Here is a 24,431-nt window from a genome sequence, read left to right as displayed (position 1 = left end):
TTTATGGTTTTATGTATATGAGATAATATTCTTATTATGAAGTGGGATTAACATAACTTCCGGTTAAAACTTGAATTGCTTGGTGCAATTCTCGACAATTGAAATAAGACCTCTACCAAAGGTTGTTTACATTTGTTATTTCTTGTGTCTCTAAAATATGCTTTTCTAGAAAAAAATTCCCACATCAATTATATTAGCATAAGTTATGTATATAAACATGTTTAAATTCAATTGTAGAGAATTCATAATCAAAATGTTGCAAAATTAATTCAATGTGGTCTGTTCTCTGTAAATAAAATTAGCAACAGCAGGTGGAGCCACACACACACACACACACAAACACACACACACACACACAGACGGAATAATGTTTGTTCCTGTTTATTTATTCATGATGTAAACCTTCAGTTTGTTCACACATCCCATCAGTAAAGGCTGTTCAATCATTACATCAATAATCTGATCATTTGTGATCACTCGCTTCCCCAATAACATGGCCACACTATAACAATGTTTTAATCCCCCTCAAACTATTTAGGTTTTTTTTAAACTTTAAACACCTTGTTAGGTTATAACTACTAAGAAAAAACAGGATACACAACTTGTTTTTTTTGCGTATCTCTACTTTGCAAAGCTTAATTGCAATATTATATAGAAGTGCTTAAATGAGTTAATTTATAGCTTAACTACTATACAAATAATACATATTTTCTTACCTTAAGCATGTCGTAACAATATTGAAATTCAATTAAAAATAAATGATACTTAAACAATTGCTAACATTACTTTTAAGTTGTCTTACAAACTCAATCACTTTGTGTGAGTAGAATCTTTGTTATATAGAACATAATGAATAAGCTTATTGATTATTATGATAATTACACTTTTATAAAACGTCATATTTCCACATCTGTATCCCGATTAAAACACCATTTGGTGTGCCAAAAAGTAAATGTGATTATTGATTTCTTTACAAATGTACAAAGTGATGAAAACCCCAATATCTAGGATAATGGCAGATCTGGTGCTTTCTCTCTTAATACCCATCCAGTAGAAGATAAACAACAACATACAAATAAATCCATAAAACAATTTAAAAATCATTTAGAGCACAGAGAAGTTTTCATGTTCATGCAAAAAATGTCAATTCAGCTAAACTACGGTCCTGAGCAGTGGTAGCCTCCATGGCTAAACAGACACAGGAGGGAGCGCCACACTGCCACCTACACACACAAATATATTTACACGACAAATGGAAAGACGTCAAAGTCCCCCCCATCATGTTTGATTGACAGCTGATCTCGGTTCAGGGAAGAAATACCTCAACAATCAGCTCTCAGCAACAAGCGACGCACAAAAGAAGTTCAAGGAGGAAAATACAGGGTTTAACCCTGAGTCCCCTAAATGACTTCTGTCTATCTGAGTTGAATGAACTCAGCAGTGGATCCCTGATGGAGTCGAATTCCAGCATGTAGCGGCTGAGTGAATTTGGTCATGACTCTGTAAAGGAGAATCATCTCCATGGTTTCAGACACGCTGTAGAAGGACAGAATACCTGCACTGTGATCCAGGAACACTCCTATTCTGGAGGACTGAGGACCAGGGACGGGAGTTTTGACATTGTTGTGCCAAAATTCATAACTTATTTTGTCAGAAAATAAGAACCAAGATTTGTTATTGTGTCCAAATATACTTTCATCCCCTGCTCTGCTGATATCCTTGTATGTGACTGCTACATAAACTCCTCTCCCTCTCTTCTCCACCTCCCAGTAAGAACGTCCAGTCAGACTCTCTGTACTCACGACCTGCCGCCAAAAAGTGAATCTGTCTCTGTCACAATCATAAGACCGATCATGTTTGTATGCTGTTACTTTTCTGTTCCCCAAAGATATTAAGAGGCTATTCTGTGCTGTGTTTGGATCCAGTGTGATTTCACGTGAATATTTTAAGAAGTCATCTCTGGTCTTAAACTCTTGTTGTGACAGTAAACAATCCACTTCAGTCACTGTCATTGAGAGCTTTTTCCATGTCTCTCTTAGAACTTCCTGTAGTCTATACTCGACTTCTGACACAGCCGGTGTCACAACCTCAAAGTATCTCAGCGGACGGATGTCGATGCTGGATGAGTGTGTAAATTCACTGAGTGGTGGCAGTGAGCGGTAGTTGTGTAGAAACTGGTTGTGATCCTCTGTGTCTGAGAGTGTCTTCAGCTCAGCGTCTTTCCACTTCAGCTCAGTGATCTCCTGCTCCAGCTTCTCCTGAAGATATTTGACTCGCCTCACTTCAGCTTCCTGCTTGGATCTGAGCTGCTGCTTCAAATCAGAGCTACTTTTCTGGATGAGATTAATCAGCTCAGTGAAGGTCTTCTCACTGTCCTCCACTGCTTTATCAGCAGAGCCATTGATAGCATCCACCTCCTGTTGAAGAACCTTCACATCTTTCTCTCTGTCCTGGATTATCTGCTGGATGTTTAGTCGATTTACGTCGAGCTCTTTCTGTTTCTCAGCCCTTTCAGCTGCAGCTGACACTGTGTCGTGGCCTTTGTGTTCATCCACAGAGCAGAGATTGCAGATAGACTGCTGATCAGTACGGCAGAACATCTTCATCACCTCACCATGACGAGAGCAGATCTTCTCTGGGAGCTTCTTGGAGGGGTCCACCAACTTGTGTTTTTTAAATGCAGGGGATTCATAATGAGGCTGAAGGTGACTCTCACAGTAAGATACCATACAGACCAGACAGGACTTGATGGCTTTCAGTTTTCTCCCAGTGCAGACATCACAGGCCACATCTTCAGGTCCAGCGTAGCAGTGATCAGCAGGAGCAGCTTGGAGTCCAGTCTTCTTCAGTTCTTCCACTAAAACTGCTAACATGGTGTTTTTCACCAACACAGGCCTCGGGCTGAATGTGTGCCTACACTGAGGGCAGCTGTAGATTTCCTTCTCATCCTCATCATCCCAGAAGCCTTTGATACAGTTCATACAGTAGCTGTGTCCACAGGCAAGAGTCACCGGATCCTTCAGAAAATCCAGACATATCGAACAAGAGATCGTTTCCCGGTCCAGCTGAGCTCCTTTCTGCGCCATTTCACCTCTCAGTGTGAGCGAGTGACTTGAGTTTCACTTCCTGAGAACTGCAACTAGTTTGAGCTGAGTTCTGATCTGAACAAAATGTGTTTGTGCCAACAATGGGGCCTGTCAGCTTGGTTCCACCCATATTCAAACTGTTGATCTAAAGGGGAGGGAACAAGGCCATGTATGGACCGAGTGGAACAGGAAGAAGAGGGAATGGTTCTCCAACTGTGAGTCATTCTAGGTCTAGAAGGAGGAACCGTTTGAGAGAAAAACTTTGTTTAACACTTGATAACAATAGAGATAACATTTCATGCAATGTTGTTTACGCCCGTCCTCGTACCTGTAGATGTGTGGGAGGGAGGGAATATATCTTGATAGGGTGAAGGTCACTGTAGGTGAGTGCAGGAGAAGGGAAACAGGTTTTCAGGCTTTACTGCATTCCACACAGAACTCCGTGCTGCGACATTTTACCTCTCATTTGAAAATAGTTTCTACTTTCTCAGAGCAGAAACAACCTCTCTGCTTAGAATGAAAACAGGGACGTTCTGTGGCGTAGTGGGTAGAGTGTGTGTACCTTATCGCAGTGGTTGTGGGTTCGAATCCGACCCGTGGACCTTTACTGCATGTCATCCCCCTTTTTCTCCTCATTTCTATTCTGTACTCTCTCCTCTCAACTAACAATAAAAAGTTAAAATACCTAAAAAAATACATCTTAGAGAAAACAAATGTATTCTCCTTCTGTTTCTGTTAACTTACTGCAGTGAATGATACTCATCAGTTTCCGCATTTCACACCGTGTTGTTTATGCCCATCCTCATACCTGTGTGGAGGGGAGGGAACATAAAAATACTTTGATAGGATGAAAGTCATTGTAGGCGAGAGCAGGAGAAGGGTTTCAGGCTTCATCACATTCCAGAAAGAGTATCTGTTTGTGAGAAGCAGAGTGTGTTATCAGTCATCTAACACATGCAGTAAGAATGTTTCAGCAAAGTTGATTTGAGTTCTATTGAAGAATTAATAAGAGCTGGTCTAAACTTAGTATATGACTGGCAACTTGTTATATGGCTGGCACATGTGTCTTCAATGTGCTGTATTGTGGCAAAATTCAAGACTTCATGTGTTCATAAAGAGTTCATGTGCAATATTCTATTCCATTGCGCCGAATGAAAACAAATCTCTTCTCCTTCTGTTTTTGTGAACTTACTGCATAAAAACAATGTTGTTTATGCCCATCATACCTGTGGATATTCAGATGGGAGGGGACATATACATATCTTGATGGGTGGAGTTCACTGTGGTGAGAGCAGGAGGAAGAGGGAAGGGTTTTCAGGCTTAACTACATTCCACAAAGATGAGCTTCTTGTGAGAGACATGGTCTGTTTTTTGTTATTTATAATTAAGTTATTAAGAGAAAAAAATATTAATAGATTATCAATTTTAATGGTTGATTATGCAACATTTTCATTAGAAATTAAATCAGAGCGTCACACATAAGTAATCCGAAGTAGTAGGGAGGAGCTTGGGTGGAGCTTAGACCTGAGTATTCTGTTTACAAAACAATACCAACAAATGCAACTCTGTAAAATACAGCCAGAGAGAGGAGGACAGTCATCTAGGACAGGCAAATAAACACACCACCACATATTCAGTGAGGCATTAGTGATCATTTTGATGGATTGTCATTGTGTGACTTTATCATTTATTTTTTCATTTAAATGTTGCATAGTGTGCACTGTGCATTTAGGTAAGGCAATCATTAACATGCACAATTGAAGAGATCCATCTGTTACATGATGTTTTAGAAAATGGTTGGAATTGGCCCTTTACATTACTTCTAGTGATAGAGTCATCAAAATCCCCAGATAAAGGAAAGCATTACTTGGCTGGTATACATTTCTATGGCTGTTGCAAATTGTTCTAGTTGTCAACATGGTCATGTGGAAATCTGAATGTCAGGAATGAACTGAAATTACATAGAAGAGTAAATGTAGCTAGTAGAACTTTTACTTTTCTTTCTTGATCTTGAAAATTGTTGCCTCTTGTTGTCTTCGGCAGTAAATCCCCTGACTGCGGTCAGACCTCCAGCACATCTTGAAAAAGTCATACTCCCAATACCCCTGTCCCACCACTGCTGGTTGCCCTTTTACAAAGAGAGGGAAATCCGGGAATGTTGCAGGGGGAATCTTACTAATTCCGAGATCTGACACCTTTCTGATGACTTAAAGTAATTTTGACGCCATTTACACAAATGTATGACACAATGCAATGTTGCTTACTGCAGTCTGCAGTAAATAACATTAATCGGTTTCCCCATTTCACACAGTGTTGTTTACGCTCATCCTCATACCTGTAGATGTGTGGATGGGAGGGAAGCTATTAATATCTTGATAGGGTGGAGTTCACTGCGGTATGGAGCAGGAGGAAGAGGGAAGGGTTTTCAGGCATTACTGCATTCCACAAAGTTTAGCTTTCTGTGAGAGACAGGGTGTGTTATTAAGTAATTAGGTTGTAATTAAGTTACCAAGTACAACAGGTTACATTTTTTAATGCAAAATAAGTCTTTAATATATAAATTTTAATAGCAATTCCTACCATGCACAGTGGAAGAGATGGATATGTTACTCTATATGATGAAGGCTCAACATTGGCCCTTTTACATTATGTCTAGTGATAGAGTGGTCAAAATCCCCAAGTTAGTGAAACTTTTGGGTGACCTTTTTAAATGGAGATGAGATCAAGTTGTAAAATTTGCCTCCGGCCTAAACTCAGACTATGCTCTCTGCAGTCTGTTAACGGCTCTGGGTAAAAGCTGAGTCACAGTCCATGGGTGTACTGGGGGTTCTCAGTCTGCCCAAAGGAAGCGTGAGGGGGTGACCTCCCTTATTTTCCATCACACCCCTCAGGCAGGGTGTGTTATAAGTAAATATATATTTTTTTAAATCATGCCATTAATTTATTGAAACTTTGTTGATTGTCCTGTATTGTTATTAGCACTTTGTGGACAAGATTAAGACACTTTTTTATCAACTTGCTAATGACTTTCACCAGTTTGACACTTTTTACATAATGTATGACACAATGCAATTTGCTATGAAGGTTTACTAACAGACTCACTCAACTACAACTGCAGACGACCTTAGTTGAAGTGCTCTAACCCCAACTACATCCCTGGTTTGCAGGATTATGGCGCCCTCTTGTGTTGTGCATCAGTTTTTATATTTCAGTTGTTGACCTGCTGTGACCATAGATAGTACTGTATATAAAAGGCTGTGACATTCACTGCACAAAGATATGTAGAAGCCGTAATTATTATGATCATGAAATAAATCAACCACACCTATTATCACCTTTCGTATCAATAAACAAGAAACCAGATTTAATATCATCTTTGGTTTTATATTGTAAAACTATTTAGTTATTGGCTATATTGAATAGTTTTATGTATATTAAATATCATTATTTGTTTTAAAGAAGGAATTACAAGACTTCTACTAAACATTTTAATTGCTTGGTGCAATTTTTGTCAAATGAAATAAGACCAAAAGCAGGTGGAGCCACAGGCACACACACACACAGATACAGACATCAGGAAACATGAACACTGGACTGTGAGTTGTTTCAGGAGGAAAAGTTCCTCGGTTGAACGTCCATGTTAGTTTCACGTGTGATGTTATCCAGCAGCTCTGGAATGAAAACAAGAAGAAAATACTTTGTTCCTGTTTTTTTATTTAGGATGTAAACCTGCAGTTTGTTCAAAAATCTCATCAGTGCATTCTGTTCAATGATTTCATGTACAGATTCACTTCATCTTCACCATTTGTTAGTTTGAGCAGAATCTCAGCTATGTCAAAGAAAATAATGTATTATAGGCTATCCTTTTTGATGATTATTTTAATTACATTTTTACAAAACCTCATAGTTCCTCATTTGTGCAGCACTTAGGACAACACAATTTGGGCTACAAAACAAAGTCTGTTCAATCCACTCTTGTTCAATGATTTCACGTAAAGATTAACTTCATCCAAACAATCTGTTTGTTTTAGCGGAATCTCAGCTATATCAAAGAGAAAAATGAATCATCTCCTTATCGATTATAATAATTATAATTACACTTGGAATTTTTTTTTTTACCTCAATTAGAACAACAACATTTGATCTGCTTAACAAATATATGTAAATGTGAAAATGGATTTCTTTACAAATGTACAAAGTGCTGAGAGAGCCAAATATCTAGGACAAAGGGAGGCCTGGTGCTTTCTATCTTAAGACACATGCAGTGGAAGAGAAACAACAACATACGAATACATCAATATAAATGTACAACAATGATTTAAAACACAGAAAAGTGTCCATGCTCTTACAGAAAAATGTCAGTTCAGCTAAACCAAAGTCATCATGAGCAGTTGTGGCCTTCATGGCTTAACAGACAGAGGAAGGAGCGCTCCCTAAATACACTCAAATATTTACACAACAACAAATGAGAAGATGTCAAAGTCCAACCCATCATGTTTGATTGACAGCTGTTGTCTGTGCAGTGACAAAATGCCACAACAATCAGCTCTGAGCAACAAATATAAAGACAAAAGCCCGTAAATGACTTTGCTCTACTAGAGTTTACAGAACTCAACGGTCTCTTTACACCAGAAACAAAGTCCAAGTCCTGCATAGAGAGGCCGAGTGAATCTGGTCTGGTGTCTGTGGAGGAGAGTCATCTCCATGGTTTCAGAGATGGCGTAGAAGGACAGAACACCTGCACTGTGATCCAGGTACACTCCTATTCTGGTAGAACGAGGACCTGCGATCACATTTTGGACACTGTTGTAAAAAAAGTTAAAATTATTTGTGTATGAAGTCCAATTTAACGACCAAGATTTGTCATTCATTCCAAATTTGCACTCAGGTGATTCTCCTTCTCTGCTAATATTCTTGTATGCGACTGCTACGTAAAGCCCTTCCCCTCTCCACTCCACCTCCCAGTAACTGCGTCCAGTCAGACACTCTTTACTCAGGACCTGCCGCCGATAAGTGAATCTGTCTGGGTGACTAGGATAAGGCTGTTTTTGTATTGCTGTAGCTTTTCTGTTCCCCTCGGATAATATCAGCTCTGTGTTTGCTGTGTTTGGATCCAGTGTGATGTAACGTGCATATTTTAAGAAGTCAGCTCTGGTCTTGCGTTGTGACTGTGAAACATCCACTTCAGTGACTGTCGGTGTGGTGTGTGTCCATGTCTTTCTCAGGACGTCCTGTAGTTTATCTCTGACTTCTGACACAGCTGCTGTCACAACCTCAACGTATCTCAGAGGACGGATGTCGGTGCTGGATGATTCTGTAGACTCACTGAGTGGTAACAGTGAGCGGTAGTTGTGTAGAAAGTGGTTGTGATCCTCTGTGAGTGACAGGGTCTTCAGCTCAGCATCTTTCCTCTTCAGCTCAGTGATCTCCTGCTCCAACTTCTCCTGAAGATCTTTGACTCGACTCACTTCAGTTTCCTGTTGGGATCTGAGCTGCTGCTTCACATCAGAGCTTCTTTTCTGGATGAGACGGACCAGCTCGGTGAAGGTCTTCTCACTGTGCTCCACTGCTTTATCAGCAGAGCGATTGATAGCCTCCACCTCCTGTTGAAGAACCTTCACACCTTTCTCTCTGTCCTGGATTCTCTGCTGGATGTTTAGTTGACTCCCCTCGAGCTCTTTCTGCCTCTCAGTCCGTTCTGCTGCAGCTGACACTGTGTCGTGGCCTTTGTGTTCGTCCACAGAGCAGAGATAACAGATACACTGCTGATCAGTACGGCAGAACATTTTCATCACCTCATCATGACGAGAGCAGATTTTCTCTGGGAGCTTCTTGGAGGGCTCCACCAGCTTGTGTTTCTTAAAAGCAGGAGATTCATAATGAGGCTGGAGGTGTTTCTCACAGTAGGATATCATACAGACCAGACAGGACTTGAAGGCTTTCAATTTTCTCCCAGTGCAGACATCACAGGCCACATCTTCAGGTCCAGCGTAGCAGTGATCAGCAGGAGCAGCTTGGAGTCCAGTCTTCTTCAGTTCCTCCACTAAATCTGCTAACATGGTGTTTTTCAGCAGCACAAGCCTCTGGTTGAATGTGTGTCTACACTGAGGGCAGCTGTAGATTTCCTTCTCATCCTGTTTATCCCAGTGGGTGTTAATACAGTCCATGCAGTAGCTGTGTCCACAGGGAACGGTAACTGGATCCTTCAGAAAATCCAGACATATCGAACAAGAGATCGTTTCCCGGTCCAGCTGAACTCCTTTCTGCGCCATTTCACCTCTCAGTGTTAGCGAGTGACTTGAGTTTCACTTCCTGAGAACTGCACCTAGTTTTAGCTCTGATCTGAACAACATGTGTTTGTGCAGTGAATGGGGTCTGTCAGCTTGGCTCCACCCATCCTCTCAAACTGTTGATCTGAAGGGGAGGGAACAAGGCCATGTATGGACAGAGTGGAACTGGAAGAAGAGGGAATGGTTCTCCAACTGTGAGTCATTGTAGGTCTACAAGGAGGAGCCGTTTGAGAGAAAGACTTTGTTTAATACTTGATAACAATAGAGATAACATTTCATGCAATGTTGTTTACGCCCATCCTCATACCTGTAGATGTGTGGATGGGAGGGAATATATCTTGATAGGGTGAAGGTCACTGTAGGTGAGTGCAGGAGAAGGGAAACAGGTTTTCAGGCTTTACTGCATTCCACACAGAACTCCGTGCTGTGACATTTTACCTCTCATTTGAAAATAGTTTCTACTTTCTCAGAGCAGAAACAACCTCTCTGCTTAGAATGAAAACAGGGACGTTCTGTGGCGTAGTGGATAGAGTGATTACCTTGTCGCAGTGGTTGTGGGTTAGAATCCGACCCGTGGACCTTTACTGCATGTCATCCCCCTTTTTCTCCCCATTTCCATTCTGTACTCTCTCCTCTGAACTATCAATAACAGGTTAAAATACATAAAAAAAATATCTTAGAGTGAAAACAAATGTACTCTCCTTCTGTTTCTGTTAACTTACTGTATGAATCATTCAGTTTCTGTTAAGTTACTGCAGAAACTGAATGATACTCTTCAGTTTCTGCATTTCACATCATGTTGTTTATGCCCATCCTCATACCTGTGTGGAGGGGAGGGAACATAAAAATAACAGAAAGAGTATCAGTTTGTGAGAAGCAGAGTGTGTTATCAGTCATCTAACACATGCAGTAAGAATGTTTCAGCAAAGTTGATTTAATTCTAACGAAGAATAAATAAGAGCTGGTCTAAACTTAGTTATATGACTGGCAACTTGTTATATGGCTGGCTCATGTGTCTTCAATGTGCTGTATTGTGGCAAAATTCAAGACTAAATGTTCATGTGCAATATTCTTTTCTCATTCCACTAATCTTTGTTCCTAAAGTGTACGGTTAAGTCTGCCGAGCTCACACACATGAAGAAGAGAGGATGGTGTAAAGAGAGCTGGGTCAAACTGGTGAAAGAGGCAGGGGTGGTGGAAGATGGTAAATTGAAGTGGCAACATAATAAATAAGAGCAGGCTTGGCTGGAGTTGAGGTGCTTTTCATCCTGCTTGTATAAAAGGTTCTCATGATCTGTCCCAAGAATGAATGGTTTCTCAACTCCGAGGGCCACCATCTTAATTTATCCAGGGCATATTTCACCAACAGAAACTCTCGCTTCCCGACTTTGTAGTTGCGCTACACGAGTAAAGTTGGGATGGGACGAAACTATTTTTGCATTTAAAAGTAAACCAGTTTCTTACCCATATTTCTTGATATATTTTCCAGATTATTTAGTACAATAGGGGACATCTAATACAAAGGAAGGGTTTGTAGGATATTATTTTTTAAGAAAGCCATCCTAAACATGCATAGCTGAAGAGATGATGTTTTAAAGTATCAACATTGACCCTTTACATAACTATTAGTGACTGAGTGTTCAAAATTCCCGACCAAGTAAAAGTTTTGGGTGACCTTCTAAATGGAGATGAGATATACTTGTAAAATATGCCTCATGACCTGACTTCAGAATTGAAAATAAAAAGATTTCTTTATTAGCTCCTAAACTGCTTGTAGTTATATCTTCGGCTAGTGCAAAGATAAGTAGTACAATTACATGGTAGTCCCCGATGCTACAAAGAGACAAATGTGCATTAAATATATAGATCTATGATTGTAGGTTATATGTGATAATTTCCTTTGGACTCACACTTTGAGCTTTTACCTTCAGGGAGGGGCTACATACAAGTAAGAGCCGCTTTACGTGTACAGCAAGTCCTTTTTGACAAATGCAACTAGGAAGCTGAATGCAAAGCCTATTCAGGATTTCACTAACATTTACTCCCATTTTATTGAATTTACTATGTGATTCAGTTTTTTAAATCATGACATTTATTGATGCTTTGTCCCTGCTGTTTGTCCTCACCAATAGTCCTGTATTGTTTGTAAGAGTATTTGGAGAAGACAGAGACACTTTTCTAGCACTAACCTGATGAGATTCAGTAGTGTGACACCATTAACCATGATGTATGACACATAATGTATCAGTATAAACACATGTTCTTAGAACAGCAGACACATGATTTGAGGAGCTTTAACCTCCACTACATCCCTGGTTAACAGGATGATGGCGCCCTCTGGTGTTGAGCATCAGTTTTCATTTTTTTTTTTTTTTTTTGAGAAATATATTTATTGACTTTTAAAATTTTTCAACACAGACAAATACAAATATTCACATATAAAACAAATCAAAAACAAAACACAGGTAAATAATAATACTTAAAAAGAAAAGAAGATACATAAGTAATTACAACCTGCATTTTCTATACATAAGTAATGTTCTGGAATATTGCAGTTTTCATTTTTTAGTTGTTGACTTGCTGTGACTTTCACTGAAGGAACCATGTAAAATTCCCTGAGCTTTTGGCATCTTCTGATCAACACAGGAGTCACACCCTGTAACACTAACAATGCATTCATGGCACATGGGAAAGATGTTGGAGAAGAATTTCCAGTTTTCAGATATTATTCATATGAGCTCTTAGGTTGAAAATAGTTTTTGTGAATATGATGTTTAGCTACTGGTTAAAACAACACTTGAATTGTCATAATCATTGATTGAAAATCATATTCAGTCATGTTGTGTTTTTATGACTGGACCTGATATAAGCTGCACATTTCCCATTTGTTGTTGAAATGTTTCTCCTGTTGTAAAAGCTTAGTGAGTGTGATTAATGAAAAAAACTCTAAGGAACAACATAAATCTCAACAAACAATACATGTTTTTATCCCGAGGAATCATAATGATACTGAATGTATTTTTCTGTTCAGATGTCATGTAATTCTGATGTTTTTCTGAAGGATCGATATTTGCAGTAAGTATATGTTTTGAAGTTTCATATAAATTATATTAAATACCATTGCTGTGACGTAAACATATGTAAAACTTCACTCCCTTTTGCTAGATTCGAACATCACACAAGTTATTCAAATATTTCATCTGTCGTCAAAGCTGAGGCAACGTTTGATTATTAACTTGAAAAACATAATTCTCCACCATATTACTTTGTTTGTTGATTCTGATTTAACTTTATGCAGAGTTTCAAGTGGATATTATCATGATTATAAAATCATTCGCATGTGACGCTGTTGTATATCAACCACAGCTGTCAGGAACCCTAATTATCACTGTTTTTATGCATTTCTTTCTTGAGGATTTATAAAAAGCTGAAAGGACAGAGACTGACTGACAGATGCTATTCTGCTCTCAACATGAACACTTTACTTTGTGGTGTTTCAGCTTTGTATGCAACACTGGAATGAAGACCAGAAGAAAACATTTTGTACCTGTTTGTTTATTAAGAATGCAAACCTTATGTTTGTTTACAAATCCCGTCAGTTAAAGAAATACTTCACCCGTACGGAACAGCCATGCTATCATTATAAAATCGCTATTATAATATAATGAATGAGGTTTTTCTTCCCTCAGTCTTCCCTTGGCCCAGCTGTCCTGTTAATCCTAACCCTACATTATACCACGTGTGATGTCACGCATGGGAAAATGTAGAGTTAGACAGTGAGACCATAAAAAAACACTCTTTGTGCCTTTTCTCAGGCTAGAAAGAACTGATTTCTAAAATGTTTGCACATTTATACTACATAGGATCTCAGTGTTCAATCCACTCTTGTTCAATGATTTCATATAAAGATTAACTTCATCCACACAATCAGTTTGTTTGAGCCGAATCTCAGCTATATCAAAGAGAACAATTAATCATCTCCTTATTGATTATAATGATTATAATTACACTTGGATAAAACCTCATAGTTGCACATTTTTACCTCGATTAGAACAACAACATTTGATCTGCTTAACAAATATATGTGAATGTGATAATGGATTTCTTTACAAATGTACAAAGTGCTGAGAGCCCAATATCTAGGACAAAGGGAGGCCTGGTGCTTTCTATCTTAAGACACATGCAGTGGAAGAGAAACAACAACATACGAATACATCAATATAAATGTACAACAATGATTTAAAACACAGAAAAGTTTCCATGCTCTTCCAGAAAAATGTCAGTTCAGCTAAACCAAAGCCATCATGAGCAGTTGTGGCCTTCATGGTTAAACAGACACATGAAGGTGTGCCATCTAATGACACTCCAATATTTACACAACAACAAATGAGATGACGTCAAAGTCCAACCCATCGTGTTTGATTGACAGCTGTTGTCTGTGCAGTGACAAAATGCCACAACAATCAGCTCTGAGCAACAAACATGAAGACAAAAGGAATTTAAGGTTGAAAATACAGACTTTAACCCACAGGCCCAATGACAATGATTTTGCTCTATTTGAGTTAAAGCTGGGGTGGAGGATTTGGGGAGAAAATGGCAGTTGGGATAGAGATTCGAATTCAAATACCTCTACCGCTCCACTTGTTCTCTTTGGTCCCTCCCCGACACACTCAAAGTCGTGCCAAAGTCAATGGACAGTCCCAACAGCCAATAAGAACAGAGAATCGGAGCCTCGCTCTGATTGGTTAAAGTGTACAGCTCATGTTAACTTTGACCAATCAGAAATCATATACCCCAGCTTTAACAGAACTCAACGGTCTCTTTATACCAGTAACAAAGTCCAAGTCCAGCATGTAGCGGCTGAGTGAATCTGGTCTGGTGTCTGTGGAGGAGAGTCATCTCCATGGTTTCAGAGATGTTGTAGAAGGACAGAATACCTGCACTGTGATCCAGGTACACTCCTATTCTGGTAGAACGAGGACCTGCGATCACATTTTGGACACTGTTGTAAAAAAAGTTACAATTTTTTGTGTATGAAGTCCAATCTAACGACCAGGATTTGTTGTTCATTCCAAATCTACACATCTCTCTGCTCATATTCTTGTATGCGACTGCTACGTAAAGCCCTTCCCCTCTCCACTTAACCTCCCAGTAACAGCGTCCAGTCAGACTCTCTTTACTCAGAACCTGACGGTGATGAGTGAATCTGTCTGGGTGACTAGGATAAGGCTGTTTTTGTATTGCAGTAGCTTTTCTGTTCCCCTCGGATAATATCAGCTCTGTGTTTGCTGTGTTTGGATCCAGTGTGATGTAATGTAAATATTGTAAGAAGTCAGCTCTGGTCTTGGGTTGTGACTGTGAAACATCCACTTGATTCACTGTCGGTGTGGTGTGTGTCCATGTCTTTCTCAGGACGTCCTGTAGTTTATCTCTGACTTCTGACACAGCCGCTGTCACATCCTCAAAGTATTTCAGAGGATGGATGTCGGTGCTGGTTGATTCTGTAGATTCACTGAGTGGTGGCAGTGGCAGTGGGCGGTAGTTGTGTAGAAAATGGTTGTGATCCTCTGTGAGTGACAGCGTCTTCAGCTCAGCGTCTTTCCTCTTCAGCTCAGTGATCTCCTGCTCCAGCTTCTCCTGAAGATCTTTGACTCGACTCACTTCAGTTTCCTGTTGGGATCTGAGCTGTTGCTTCACATCAGAACTTCTTTTCTGGATGAGACGGACCAGCTCGGTGAAGGTCTTCTCGCTGGCCTTCACTGCTTTATTAGCAGAGCGATTGATAGCTTCCTCCTCCTGTTGAAGAACCTTCACATCTTTCTCTCCGTCCTGGATTCTCTGCTGGATGGTTTTACGACTCACCTTGAGCTCTCTCTGCCTCTCAGTCCGTTCTGTTTTAGCTGACACTGTGTCGTGGCCTTTGTGTTCGTCCACAGAGCAGAGATTACAGATACACTGCTGATCAGTACGGCAGAACATCTTCATCACCTCATCATGACGAGAGCAGATCTTCTCTGGGAGCTTCTTGGAGGGCTCCACCAACTTGTGTTTTTTAAAAGCAGGAGATTCATAATGAGGCTGGAGGTGTTTCTCACAGTAAGATACCATACAGACCAGACAGGACTTGAGGGCTTTCAGTTTTCTCCCAGTGCAGACATCACAGGCCACATCTTCAGGTCCAGCATAGCAGTGATCAGCAGGAGCAGCTTGGAGTCCAGTCTTCTTCAGTTCCTCCACTAAATCTGCTAACATGGTGCTTTTCACCAGAACAGGCCTCGATGTGAATGTGTGCCTGCACTGAGGGCAGCTGTAGATTTCTTTCTCATCCTCATCATCCCAGAAGCCTTTGATACAGTTCATACAGTAGCTGTGTCCACAGGCAAGAGTCACCGGATCCTTCAGAAAATCCAGACAGATCGAACAAGAGATCGTTTCCCGGTCCAGCTGAACTCCTTTCTGCGCCATTTCACCTCTCAGTGTGAGCGAGTGACTTGAGTTTCACTTCCTGAGAACTGCACCTAGTTTTAGCTCTGATCTGAACAACATGTGTGTGTGTGCAGTGACTGGGGTCTGTCCGCTTGGTTCCACCCATATTCAAACTGTTGATCTGAAGGGGAGGGAACCAGGACATATACGGACAGAGTGGAGCTGGCTGTGTTTGAAAACAGGAAGAATAGAGAACGGTTCTGAAGCTGAGTCATTCCAGGAAGAGAAGCCGTTAGAGAGAAAGACTGTGTTTAACAGTGGTTTACAATAGAGCTCATTTCTCATTTAATAACATGATCCGATGTATTGGAGATTGATCCCCAGTTTTCAAATGTAATCATCAATAAAGTATTTAAATATAATAAAAACAATAGCATTAACTATTCAAGTATTTACTAGGTAATTTTGCTGTAAAGTTGTTGATCAATGTCATGCAATACATGTGCTGTTGGACATCACATACACTTGGCAACTAAAACGGCATTTTATACCTAATATAACTGTAAACTGTTTTTAAATGCAAACAGGGACAGTTTCATTTCCTGCAAAGAGGCAAAATGAAAGGTTGCGAAAAGGTTCCCATTTGATCAAAATGAACCAAGCCAATCTTAAAGTTCCAAATTCAATTAACAGTTTTTATTCTAAAATATACATTGTTGTGACCACTAAAATGCCAGTAAAGCCTAATGCATTAAATCACAGAAATTATTATTATTTATTTATTTTGTCTGATGGTCCAATGATCTTTTACATTTTCGCCTATTATCTTTCTTTAATTTGTCAGGGAGAGTGGGTTAATTGAAAAATAAATCATGCAATTGGGTGAAAAAATGACCCTTAATTAATGTGACATTTGAGTCTCCAACCCTGCGTTCGAAATCACATACTCTTTCTTTTTACTACACTACATACTAAAGTACAGAAGAGTTTAAGGGCCACCGGAGAGAGAAAAAAATCAGATTAGGAAGATTTATTTTTCATTATGTCAAGAAATGTCAAGAATAAAGACGAATACTCCAAAATGCTATTGGAGTTAGTGGGGCATTTATGTATTTTTAGCATACTACAATTGACTTGCATGTATTGGGACATCCTAAATCTTTTTCTGGCATACTTAATAGTAGGGAAGTATGGGTATTGGAACGCAGGGACAGTTTTCTGAATTCAGTTTCAGCTGCTGGTGATGACAGTGAAGAGCCAGAAGATGGCAGTGTGTTCACAAAGGACACAGCAGACATGGCTCCATCAGATCAGCACTGATTATGGTGATTGTCCCTGCATTTCAATCCCCATACTTCCCTACTATTTAGTATGCCAGAAAAGGATTTAGGATGTCCCTATACATGCATGTCAATTGTAGAATGCTGAAAATACCTAGATGCCCCACAAACTCCAATAGCATTTTGGAGTATTCGTCTTTATTCTTGACATTTCTCGACATAATGAAAAGAAAATCTTCCTGATCTGATTTTTTTTCTCTGCTGTGGCCACAAAACTTGTCTGTACTTTAGTATGTAGTGTAGAAAAAATAATTGTGAATTGGAACGCAGGGGGTGATGATGATAATGAGCCTGTATAAACATACATGGCAGTCTACTATCTTTAAATAAAAATGATTGTTTCTCTGAGGGCACTTTTTTCATCTTTGAACAGGTAAGACTGACCCAAATCTCATCCTCTTTCTTTTCTCTATTCTACATACTACAGCTGATCATAACAAGAATCTAGTTAGCATGCAGTAGGCATACACTTGGGATATACTTTTACAAATTTATTTCATCATATTATTGCGCCTTGATCTTGCCTCTTGCTTTTATATCCGTCGCATCCCCGGTTGTTTTCATATGGATCGATGTGACGTCACTTCAGGTGAGCACTGGATTATGGGTCAGAATCGCCCAAATAGGGTGCTGTTATCAACACTAGTAACCAAAAAACTAAGCAAAAGTGGTGAAGAAATGGTAAGCGGACAAACACATTAACGTTTACAGTGGCCCAGCCATAGCCTGGTGCTACCAGACCATCGTACTTCATTTCATTTGTACAGAAGGTCTGGCAGTGCTGTAATTGGCAAATGTTCACTCATGGAGGCGGGTGTCTGTTAAAGTTTAAAACTATTGGATCTGCCCAGTGCCACTCTGGATTAGCCAACCAATCGCATAACGTTTGGTCGTCACGTGTGTCATGAGCCGGCTTCTGGCAACTGAAACTGGAGCGCGACTTCGACGTCATCGTTCTCAGCCACTCGCTCTGTTCGCTGATTGGACCGGCTGTCGAATCTCCGGCAAAACTGGGAAATGGGCTGTACACCCAGACTGACTACTGAAGGGAAAATAAAATTTGGCCGGAATTAGGCGGGCGGGCGGAGCCAGGCTAGCCCAGCCAGAGTCCTGACTTGAATTCGATTGAGAATCTGTGGAGAGAGCTAAAGATCAGGGTGATGGCAGTGAGACCCTCCAAACTGAAAGAGTTGGAGCTCATTGCTAAAGATCAAAAATACTAGTGGAGACATACAAAAAGTTGGTCAGCAATTATAGGAAGCGTTTGATTGCTGTAATAGCAAATAAAGGCTTTTTCTTTTGATTATTGAGAAGGGTATGAATAATTTTGGACATGCCACTTTTTGTTCAAATGTAAATAAAAGCTGATGCCTCTTGTACATCGTCTTTTTATCTTTTGGGAGAAGCCTGTGTCATTTCCAATCAAGACAAAGCTTGCTGGTTTCATCAAAGTAACTTTAAGTCAGAGTTTGCCAGGGGTATGAATAATTTCGGTTTTGACTGCAGACAGACAGACAGACAGACAGACAGACAGACAGACAGACAGACAGACAGACAGACAGACAGACAGACAGACAGACAGATAGATAGATAGATAGATAGATAGATAGATAGATAGATAGATAGATAGATGCCCTCTGGCGCCCTCTAATGGTTGTTTTATCAGGATGAAGAAAAACATCAGCAGCAGTTAAAACATTTCCTAAAATCATGAAAAACAACTATCTGGTCTGAAGTCACTGAAATAAACTCATTTGCTCCCTGTGTGTTCAAGTATTGATGTTTTTTTATTGTGTCCAAAGTCACCTACAGTTTAATTCTACCTGCGAGGTCTATGAAGTCAGCCATAATTAACAAACGTCACACAGGAAGTTGAATGATATCCCCTTCAAAATAAGCTGTTCTGCCCCTGCGTTCCAAATCTCATACCTTTTCTTTTTACTACACTACATACTAAAGTACAGAAGAGTTTTAGGGTCACAGGAGAGAAAAAAAATCAGATAAGGAAGATTTTTTTTTTCATTACGTCAAGAAATGTCTGAATTAAAAGACGAGTACTCCAAAATGCAATTGGAGTTACTGGGGCATTTATGTATTTTCAGCATACTACAATTGACCTGCATGTATTGGGACATCCTAAATCTTTTTCTGGCATACTAAATAGTAGGGAAGTATGGGGATTGGAACGCAGGGTACGTGCAAACATAGGTTGCGTTCCGAATCGCATACTCTTTCTTTTTTCTATTCTACATACTACATCCGACGATAAAAAGAATCTAGTTAGGATGCAGTAGGCATACTATTGGGACATACTTTTCTCTCTTATTTCATCATAACATTGCGCCTTGATCTTGCCTCTTGCTTTTATATCCGTCGCATCCCCGTTTGTTTTCATAACATGGACCTATAGGCTTCGTCGATGTTACGTCACTTCACGTGCGCACTGGATTGTGGGTCAGAATCGCCCAAATAGGATGCACTTTTCAACACTAACAATCTTGGCCGCATGAAGTAGACCATCCGGGTATTCTAACCATCCTAAATCTGGCCACAAGAATCGGGACATCCTAAATCTTTTTTCTACATACTATATAGTAGAAAGTATGCGATTTGGAACGCAACCATAGTTTGGGGTTCTGCACAGCCACAAATATCAAGATAAACTTCTGATGCTTTAAATTATAACTCAGTATATATTACACAATATGTTTAACATCTCTAGCGGCGCATTTTGGTATTATGTTCTAAAATTGTAGTGTTGAATTAATATAATAAATATCAAGATAAATAAACAAATACAATATGGCGTATATATCATGGTAACTCCACTTTAATCATCAACATTCAAATATTTTAAATTTTTTCATTTAACCTTTATTTATACTCGAGAGATAAATGTAAAACAAATGTGTTTTGATTATTATTATTATTATGATATTGGAGTAATGTGCAAGGCTGTGACATAAAAGGTGACATTAGACAACCATGTATTGTACAGACAATAACACAGAACAGCTCTCCTGATATCATTTTATTGTTTAGTTTAGTTTAGTTTAGTTTAGTTTAGTTTATTTTTATTTGTGCAGATAAACAAGATTAAAATGGCAAAAAAGATTCACATAGACAGACATAAATGCACGGGTGGGACAAAAGACACTCCAGAGGGCTTATAAAGGATGCCCACCTAACATTAAAATACAATAAGGTAAAGAAATAAAGTAAAATAAAAAGACAAAGAAAGAAAGAAAGATAAAATAAAATAAAAACAACTACAAAATCATGTTACAAATGAAAATACAAGCACATTTAAGTTCATATAGTAACAAATCCAAATCAATTCTTATACGTTTGTACGCATGTGTTTTAAAAGGAAGAGATTGAGCAGCACAGAGACGACAATATAGATTTTACCCTGCGTTCCAATCCCCATACTTCCCTCCTATTTAGTATGCCAGAAAAAGATTTAGGATGTCCCAATACATGCACGTCAATTGTAGTATGCTGAAAATACATAAATGCCCCCACTAACTCCAATAGCATTTTGGAGTATTAGTCTTTATTCTTGACTTTTCTTGACATAATGAAAAATAAATCTTCCCTATCTGATTTTTTTTACTCTCTCCTGTGGCCCTTAAACTCTTCTGTACTTTAGTATATAGTGTAGTAAAAAGAAAGAGTATGTGATTTGGAACGCAGGGACAGTTTATAAACCTGGTGGTGCGATCCTCAAAATACTGCGTTGGAAAATATTGGCTCTTATTTCCAAAATATAAAATCCCCGGATGTAGACGTGCTGTGCTTTCGCTGCCTTCACACACAGCGCTGGCTGCAGACAGTCGCTGACACAGTGCGACAACACGCTGAGACAATCTGACTGACTTTGGGATTTTTTTTTGGAGGTTTTACGGAGACGCTTTTAGAGAGAACAGAGGGAGTAAAGACGCGGAAAACAAGAGATTTAAAAGTCGGTGGATAAAACGGCCCGAATGGCGGACCGGGACCCGGTGCCTCTTCCTGCGGAGGTGCGGACAAAACTGGCTGAGCTTGAGCTGGAGTTATCCGAGGGTAAGTGCTTGAATGCCCGCCTTCACTTGCTGGTTTTGGGGGGTGGTCTGGTGGTCTGGGGGTAGTGAACGTGTCTTTCCCAAGGACGTATTGGTTTTGGAGTTTGAGTTACGTGGAGGAAAAAGTGTTGATTTTCCAACTGCCACAAGTTCAAGTCCATATTTGATGCCGTCATGATTATGACTGCTGTGGTTTGGTTTGTCTGGCTGTGATGTGGATGCAGCGAGGGGATGTGCTGTTTTGGTGCGTTGGTGGCAACGTGTATGTTTGGGTTTTGGAAGCACTGGTAGTATCGTATGATATTCTTATGAGGTTAGAGAAGATTATTGTTACCTCATACCATCAATAGGCCTACTGTCTTATGTGTGGAGTTAGAAATATATGATGAAGAATTAAAAATAAAATTTTCGCACACATTTCTCGAATTATTTCTCGAAAATATCATAAAATGACCATAGAGACAGAACATACAGTCAATATTTTGCACCATGCATCTCAGATACACAATAGAAAACACACTACAAGATCTGAATTCCATAAGGCACTGTATCAACCCTTAAGTTAAGTTATTCATATGCAGCAAATGAAATTACAAAACTCTACAGGAATGTTACAATGTCATAATATGTTACCCGCAGTCATAGATTCTTTCCATATTAAATAATCAAATTACTTTTTATTCCCCAATGCATTCATTGTTGATGACACCAAAACAAAGGCTGTGTTTGGAAAGCCATACTAAGGAGTATATATACATGTTGAGTATGTAGGAGGGAGGACGTTAGTATTGGCTTTTCGAACAGCCATACACATGACAAGAGTCTAGAGTCCAAAGGAAACAAACTGTCAAATTAAAATCATGATTAATCTATTGATGTTTTTGTTTTCACTATAGTGTGAATTATACCACCGTCATTAATTCCGATACCAACTGTGGTGTCTTGTTTGTTGTCATAACAGGAGCCCAAAACCCCATTGTATTCAGTTAACAATAAGAAAACCAACAACAGTTAACATTTAAGAACATGGAACCAGACAATATTTGGCTTTAATTAAGATAGTAATACTTTTGAATCCTGGAGTTGTAGATGTTTTCCAGTGTTTAAGAATGGTCCTTGCAGCCACTGTCAGTGCCGACCATGATGACAGAAAACTCTTTACTTGACATGTTACGTAGTTGACTTCTGTCACCTAACAGGCAAAAGATAGTCATACTATTTCTCTCCACTGCCATACAGTACATGTTAAACACTCCTTTGAGCACTAGTGTTACATGTAATCCCCCCCCCCTCTCCATGTAGGAATATCATGGGAATACTATAGAGATGTATCATTGGAGTTTGTCAAGAAGAAGAAGTTAGTTGTTGTTGAAGTTCGATTGTGATTTTTGGAAAACCCCATTGAGTAGAGCCTGGGTTGCTGCATGCTGCTTAGATTATGTGTGCAGAGAGAGACAGAGAGAGAGAGAGAGAGAGAGAGAGGTGCGCAGCTGCTACCAGACACAGCTTTCACATGACATTCTGCAGCACAAGAAGAGAGGGAAGAATGATCTCCATTATATTCCAAGAGTCTTTTCCATAATAACAACACCATGGCGAATATATTGGCTTCTCTTGCAAGATGCTGAAATGCATCTTTGGTATTGATTTTATCATTAGCTACTCTAGCCCTCTCCTCCTCTTTCTCTCTTTCTTCTTCTATGTCTTTATCATTAGCTACTCTAGCCCTCTCTTCCTTCTCTTCCTCTTTCTCTCTTTCTTCTTCTATGTCTTTCTCGGATTGATATGTCACATTGCTGCAGACTCACTCTCGGCCTGGAGAGAATCATGGTGTCATATTTCAGTGAGCAGAGTGTGTGTGTGTGTGTGTGTGTGTGTGTGTGTGTGTGTGTGTGTGTGTTTTGCCTGTTTCTTCTCTCGTGGCGTCTGGGGGCTCCGCGTAGCTCTGCCTTGTATGGGGAAAGAGAGAAAGAAAGAATGAGAAGGCACAGAGGGAGGGAGGGAGAGAGAGGAGGGAGGGAGAAGGAGGGAGAGAGAGGAGGGAGGGAGAGGGAGGGAGGGAGGGAGAGAAAGAGAGGAGGGAGGGAGAGAGGAAGTGATTTTAACAGCTGACTGCAAAAGCACACATCACATTATAACGGTGGAGTTAGTGATTCTGGAGAGCACTTGTTGTCGAAATTACTTTTTGTCAAAACCAGTGAATCTCTCTTCATGATCCACCACCTGTGTGTGTGCGCTGAAAACAATCCAGTGTTAATTCACAGCCTAGACTCTGTAAACTGCTATGTAAACAGAGGGTACGTATGGTATGTAAATAAAGGCTTCCCACCGTAGCTAGCAACATGCCCCTGTTACAGAGTATTAACAACACTGCGCTCGTGAGGAGATATTCCCAGATTTTGAGAACATTTATTTTGACAACAAGCGTTCTCCAGAATCACTGACTCATCTTTTTATATTTCCACTCATGCTGCTTCACTGATGATCTGAGGAAAAATGATACTGGGGTAGAGCAGGAAGGATGGGGAAAAAGGTGACACATATTCATTTCTCTCACACACACACACACACACACACACACACACACACACACACACACACACACACACACACACACGTCTGTGGGAAAATGGGGTCAGTTGCCCCGGTGGGTGCATTATTTACATGCTTAGCTGACGTTGTAAATGCACGCCGGCAGCGAATGCAAAGCTTTCCCCGCATCCCCGCAGACTTTGACCTCATTTCTTGATTTTCCACGCATCATTTTATTCTTCCTCCGGAGCCTTGTCATAGCCGGAGGGAAAACGACGGCAGACAAATAAATAAAAAGACGCTCACCACAATCAGGTGTCACTGTCACTATAGCTTCATATGGACCACCTGTCTACGGCTATGTTCGAAAAGCCATACTAACGTCCTACTCACACTCATTTTGACGTCAATTTCAGTATGTGACGGTTGTGTATGCAAGTTTTTGTAGGCCCCACAATGCATTGCATCTTTTCAAATGGCATGGAAGGGTTTTTTTTTTTTATATCTTTATTGCTTCTGTATACTTCAGTGTAAACGGTCCGACGAATCTCGCATACACAATCGTTAAGTAGACAGTATGTAGTATATTTTTATTTTGGTTTTATTTCTTTTTAACAACTAGCAAACAAACAAAACAACAACAGACAAGACATAAGAACAAAGAAAAGGCAAAAAAAAAAAAAAAGGGACCAG

The 24,431-nt window shown here is 39.8% G+C and overlaps 2 protein-coding genes and 1 pseudogene across 3 annotated transcripts in view; 1 reads left to right on the top strand and 2 right to left on the bottom strand.

Annotated features, from left to right (window-relative positions):
- Nucleotides 1-443: 443 nt before the first annotated feature.
- Nucleotides 444-15,841, bottom strand: LOC307255465 (uncharacterized protein; the record flags this gene model as incomplete). Its single annotated transcript, XM_080034149.1, has 3 exons — nucleotides 444-3,114; nucleotides 3,895-3,999; nucleotides 14,187-15,841. 3 exons carry the CDS (start codon nucleotides 15,839-15,841, stop codon nucleotides 1,416-1,418), a joined length of 3,459 nt encoding a protein of 1,152 aa, XP_079890275.1. The 3' UTR covers nucleotides 444-1,415.
- On the bottom strand, nucleotides 6,848-9,439 carry LOC307255851 (tripartite motif-containing protein 16-like; annotated as a pseudogene). The gene has a single exon. The product of its transcript is annotated as a tripartite motif-containing protein 16-like (transcript).
- Nucleotides 15,842-21,072: 5,231 nt separating the features above from the next.
- The window catches only part of LOC307255464 (disco-interacting protein 2 homolog C), a gene marked incomplete at its 3' end in the record, with an annotated part of 135,740 nt that continues 132,381 nt past the window's right edge, over nucleotides 21,073-24,431 (top strand). Inside the window, exon 1 of the mRNA XM_080034148.1 lies at nucleotides 21,073-21,207. Coding sequence (XP_079890274.1) covers nucleotides 21,129-21,207 — 79 coding nt within the window. The 5' untranslated portion in view covers nucleotides 21,073-21,128. The remainder of the gene's footprint in view (nucleotides 21,208-24,431) is intronic.

The sequence above is a fragment of the Ammodytes marinus genome, assembly GCF_949987685.1.
Source record: "Ammodytes marinus genome assembly, chromosome: 9".
Lineage (NCBI taxonomy): Eukaryota > Metazoa > Chordata > Actinopteri > Uranoscopiformes > Ammodytidae > Ammodytes > Ammodytes marinus.
This window is presented reverse-complemented; position numbering and strand designations above follow the sequence as displayed.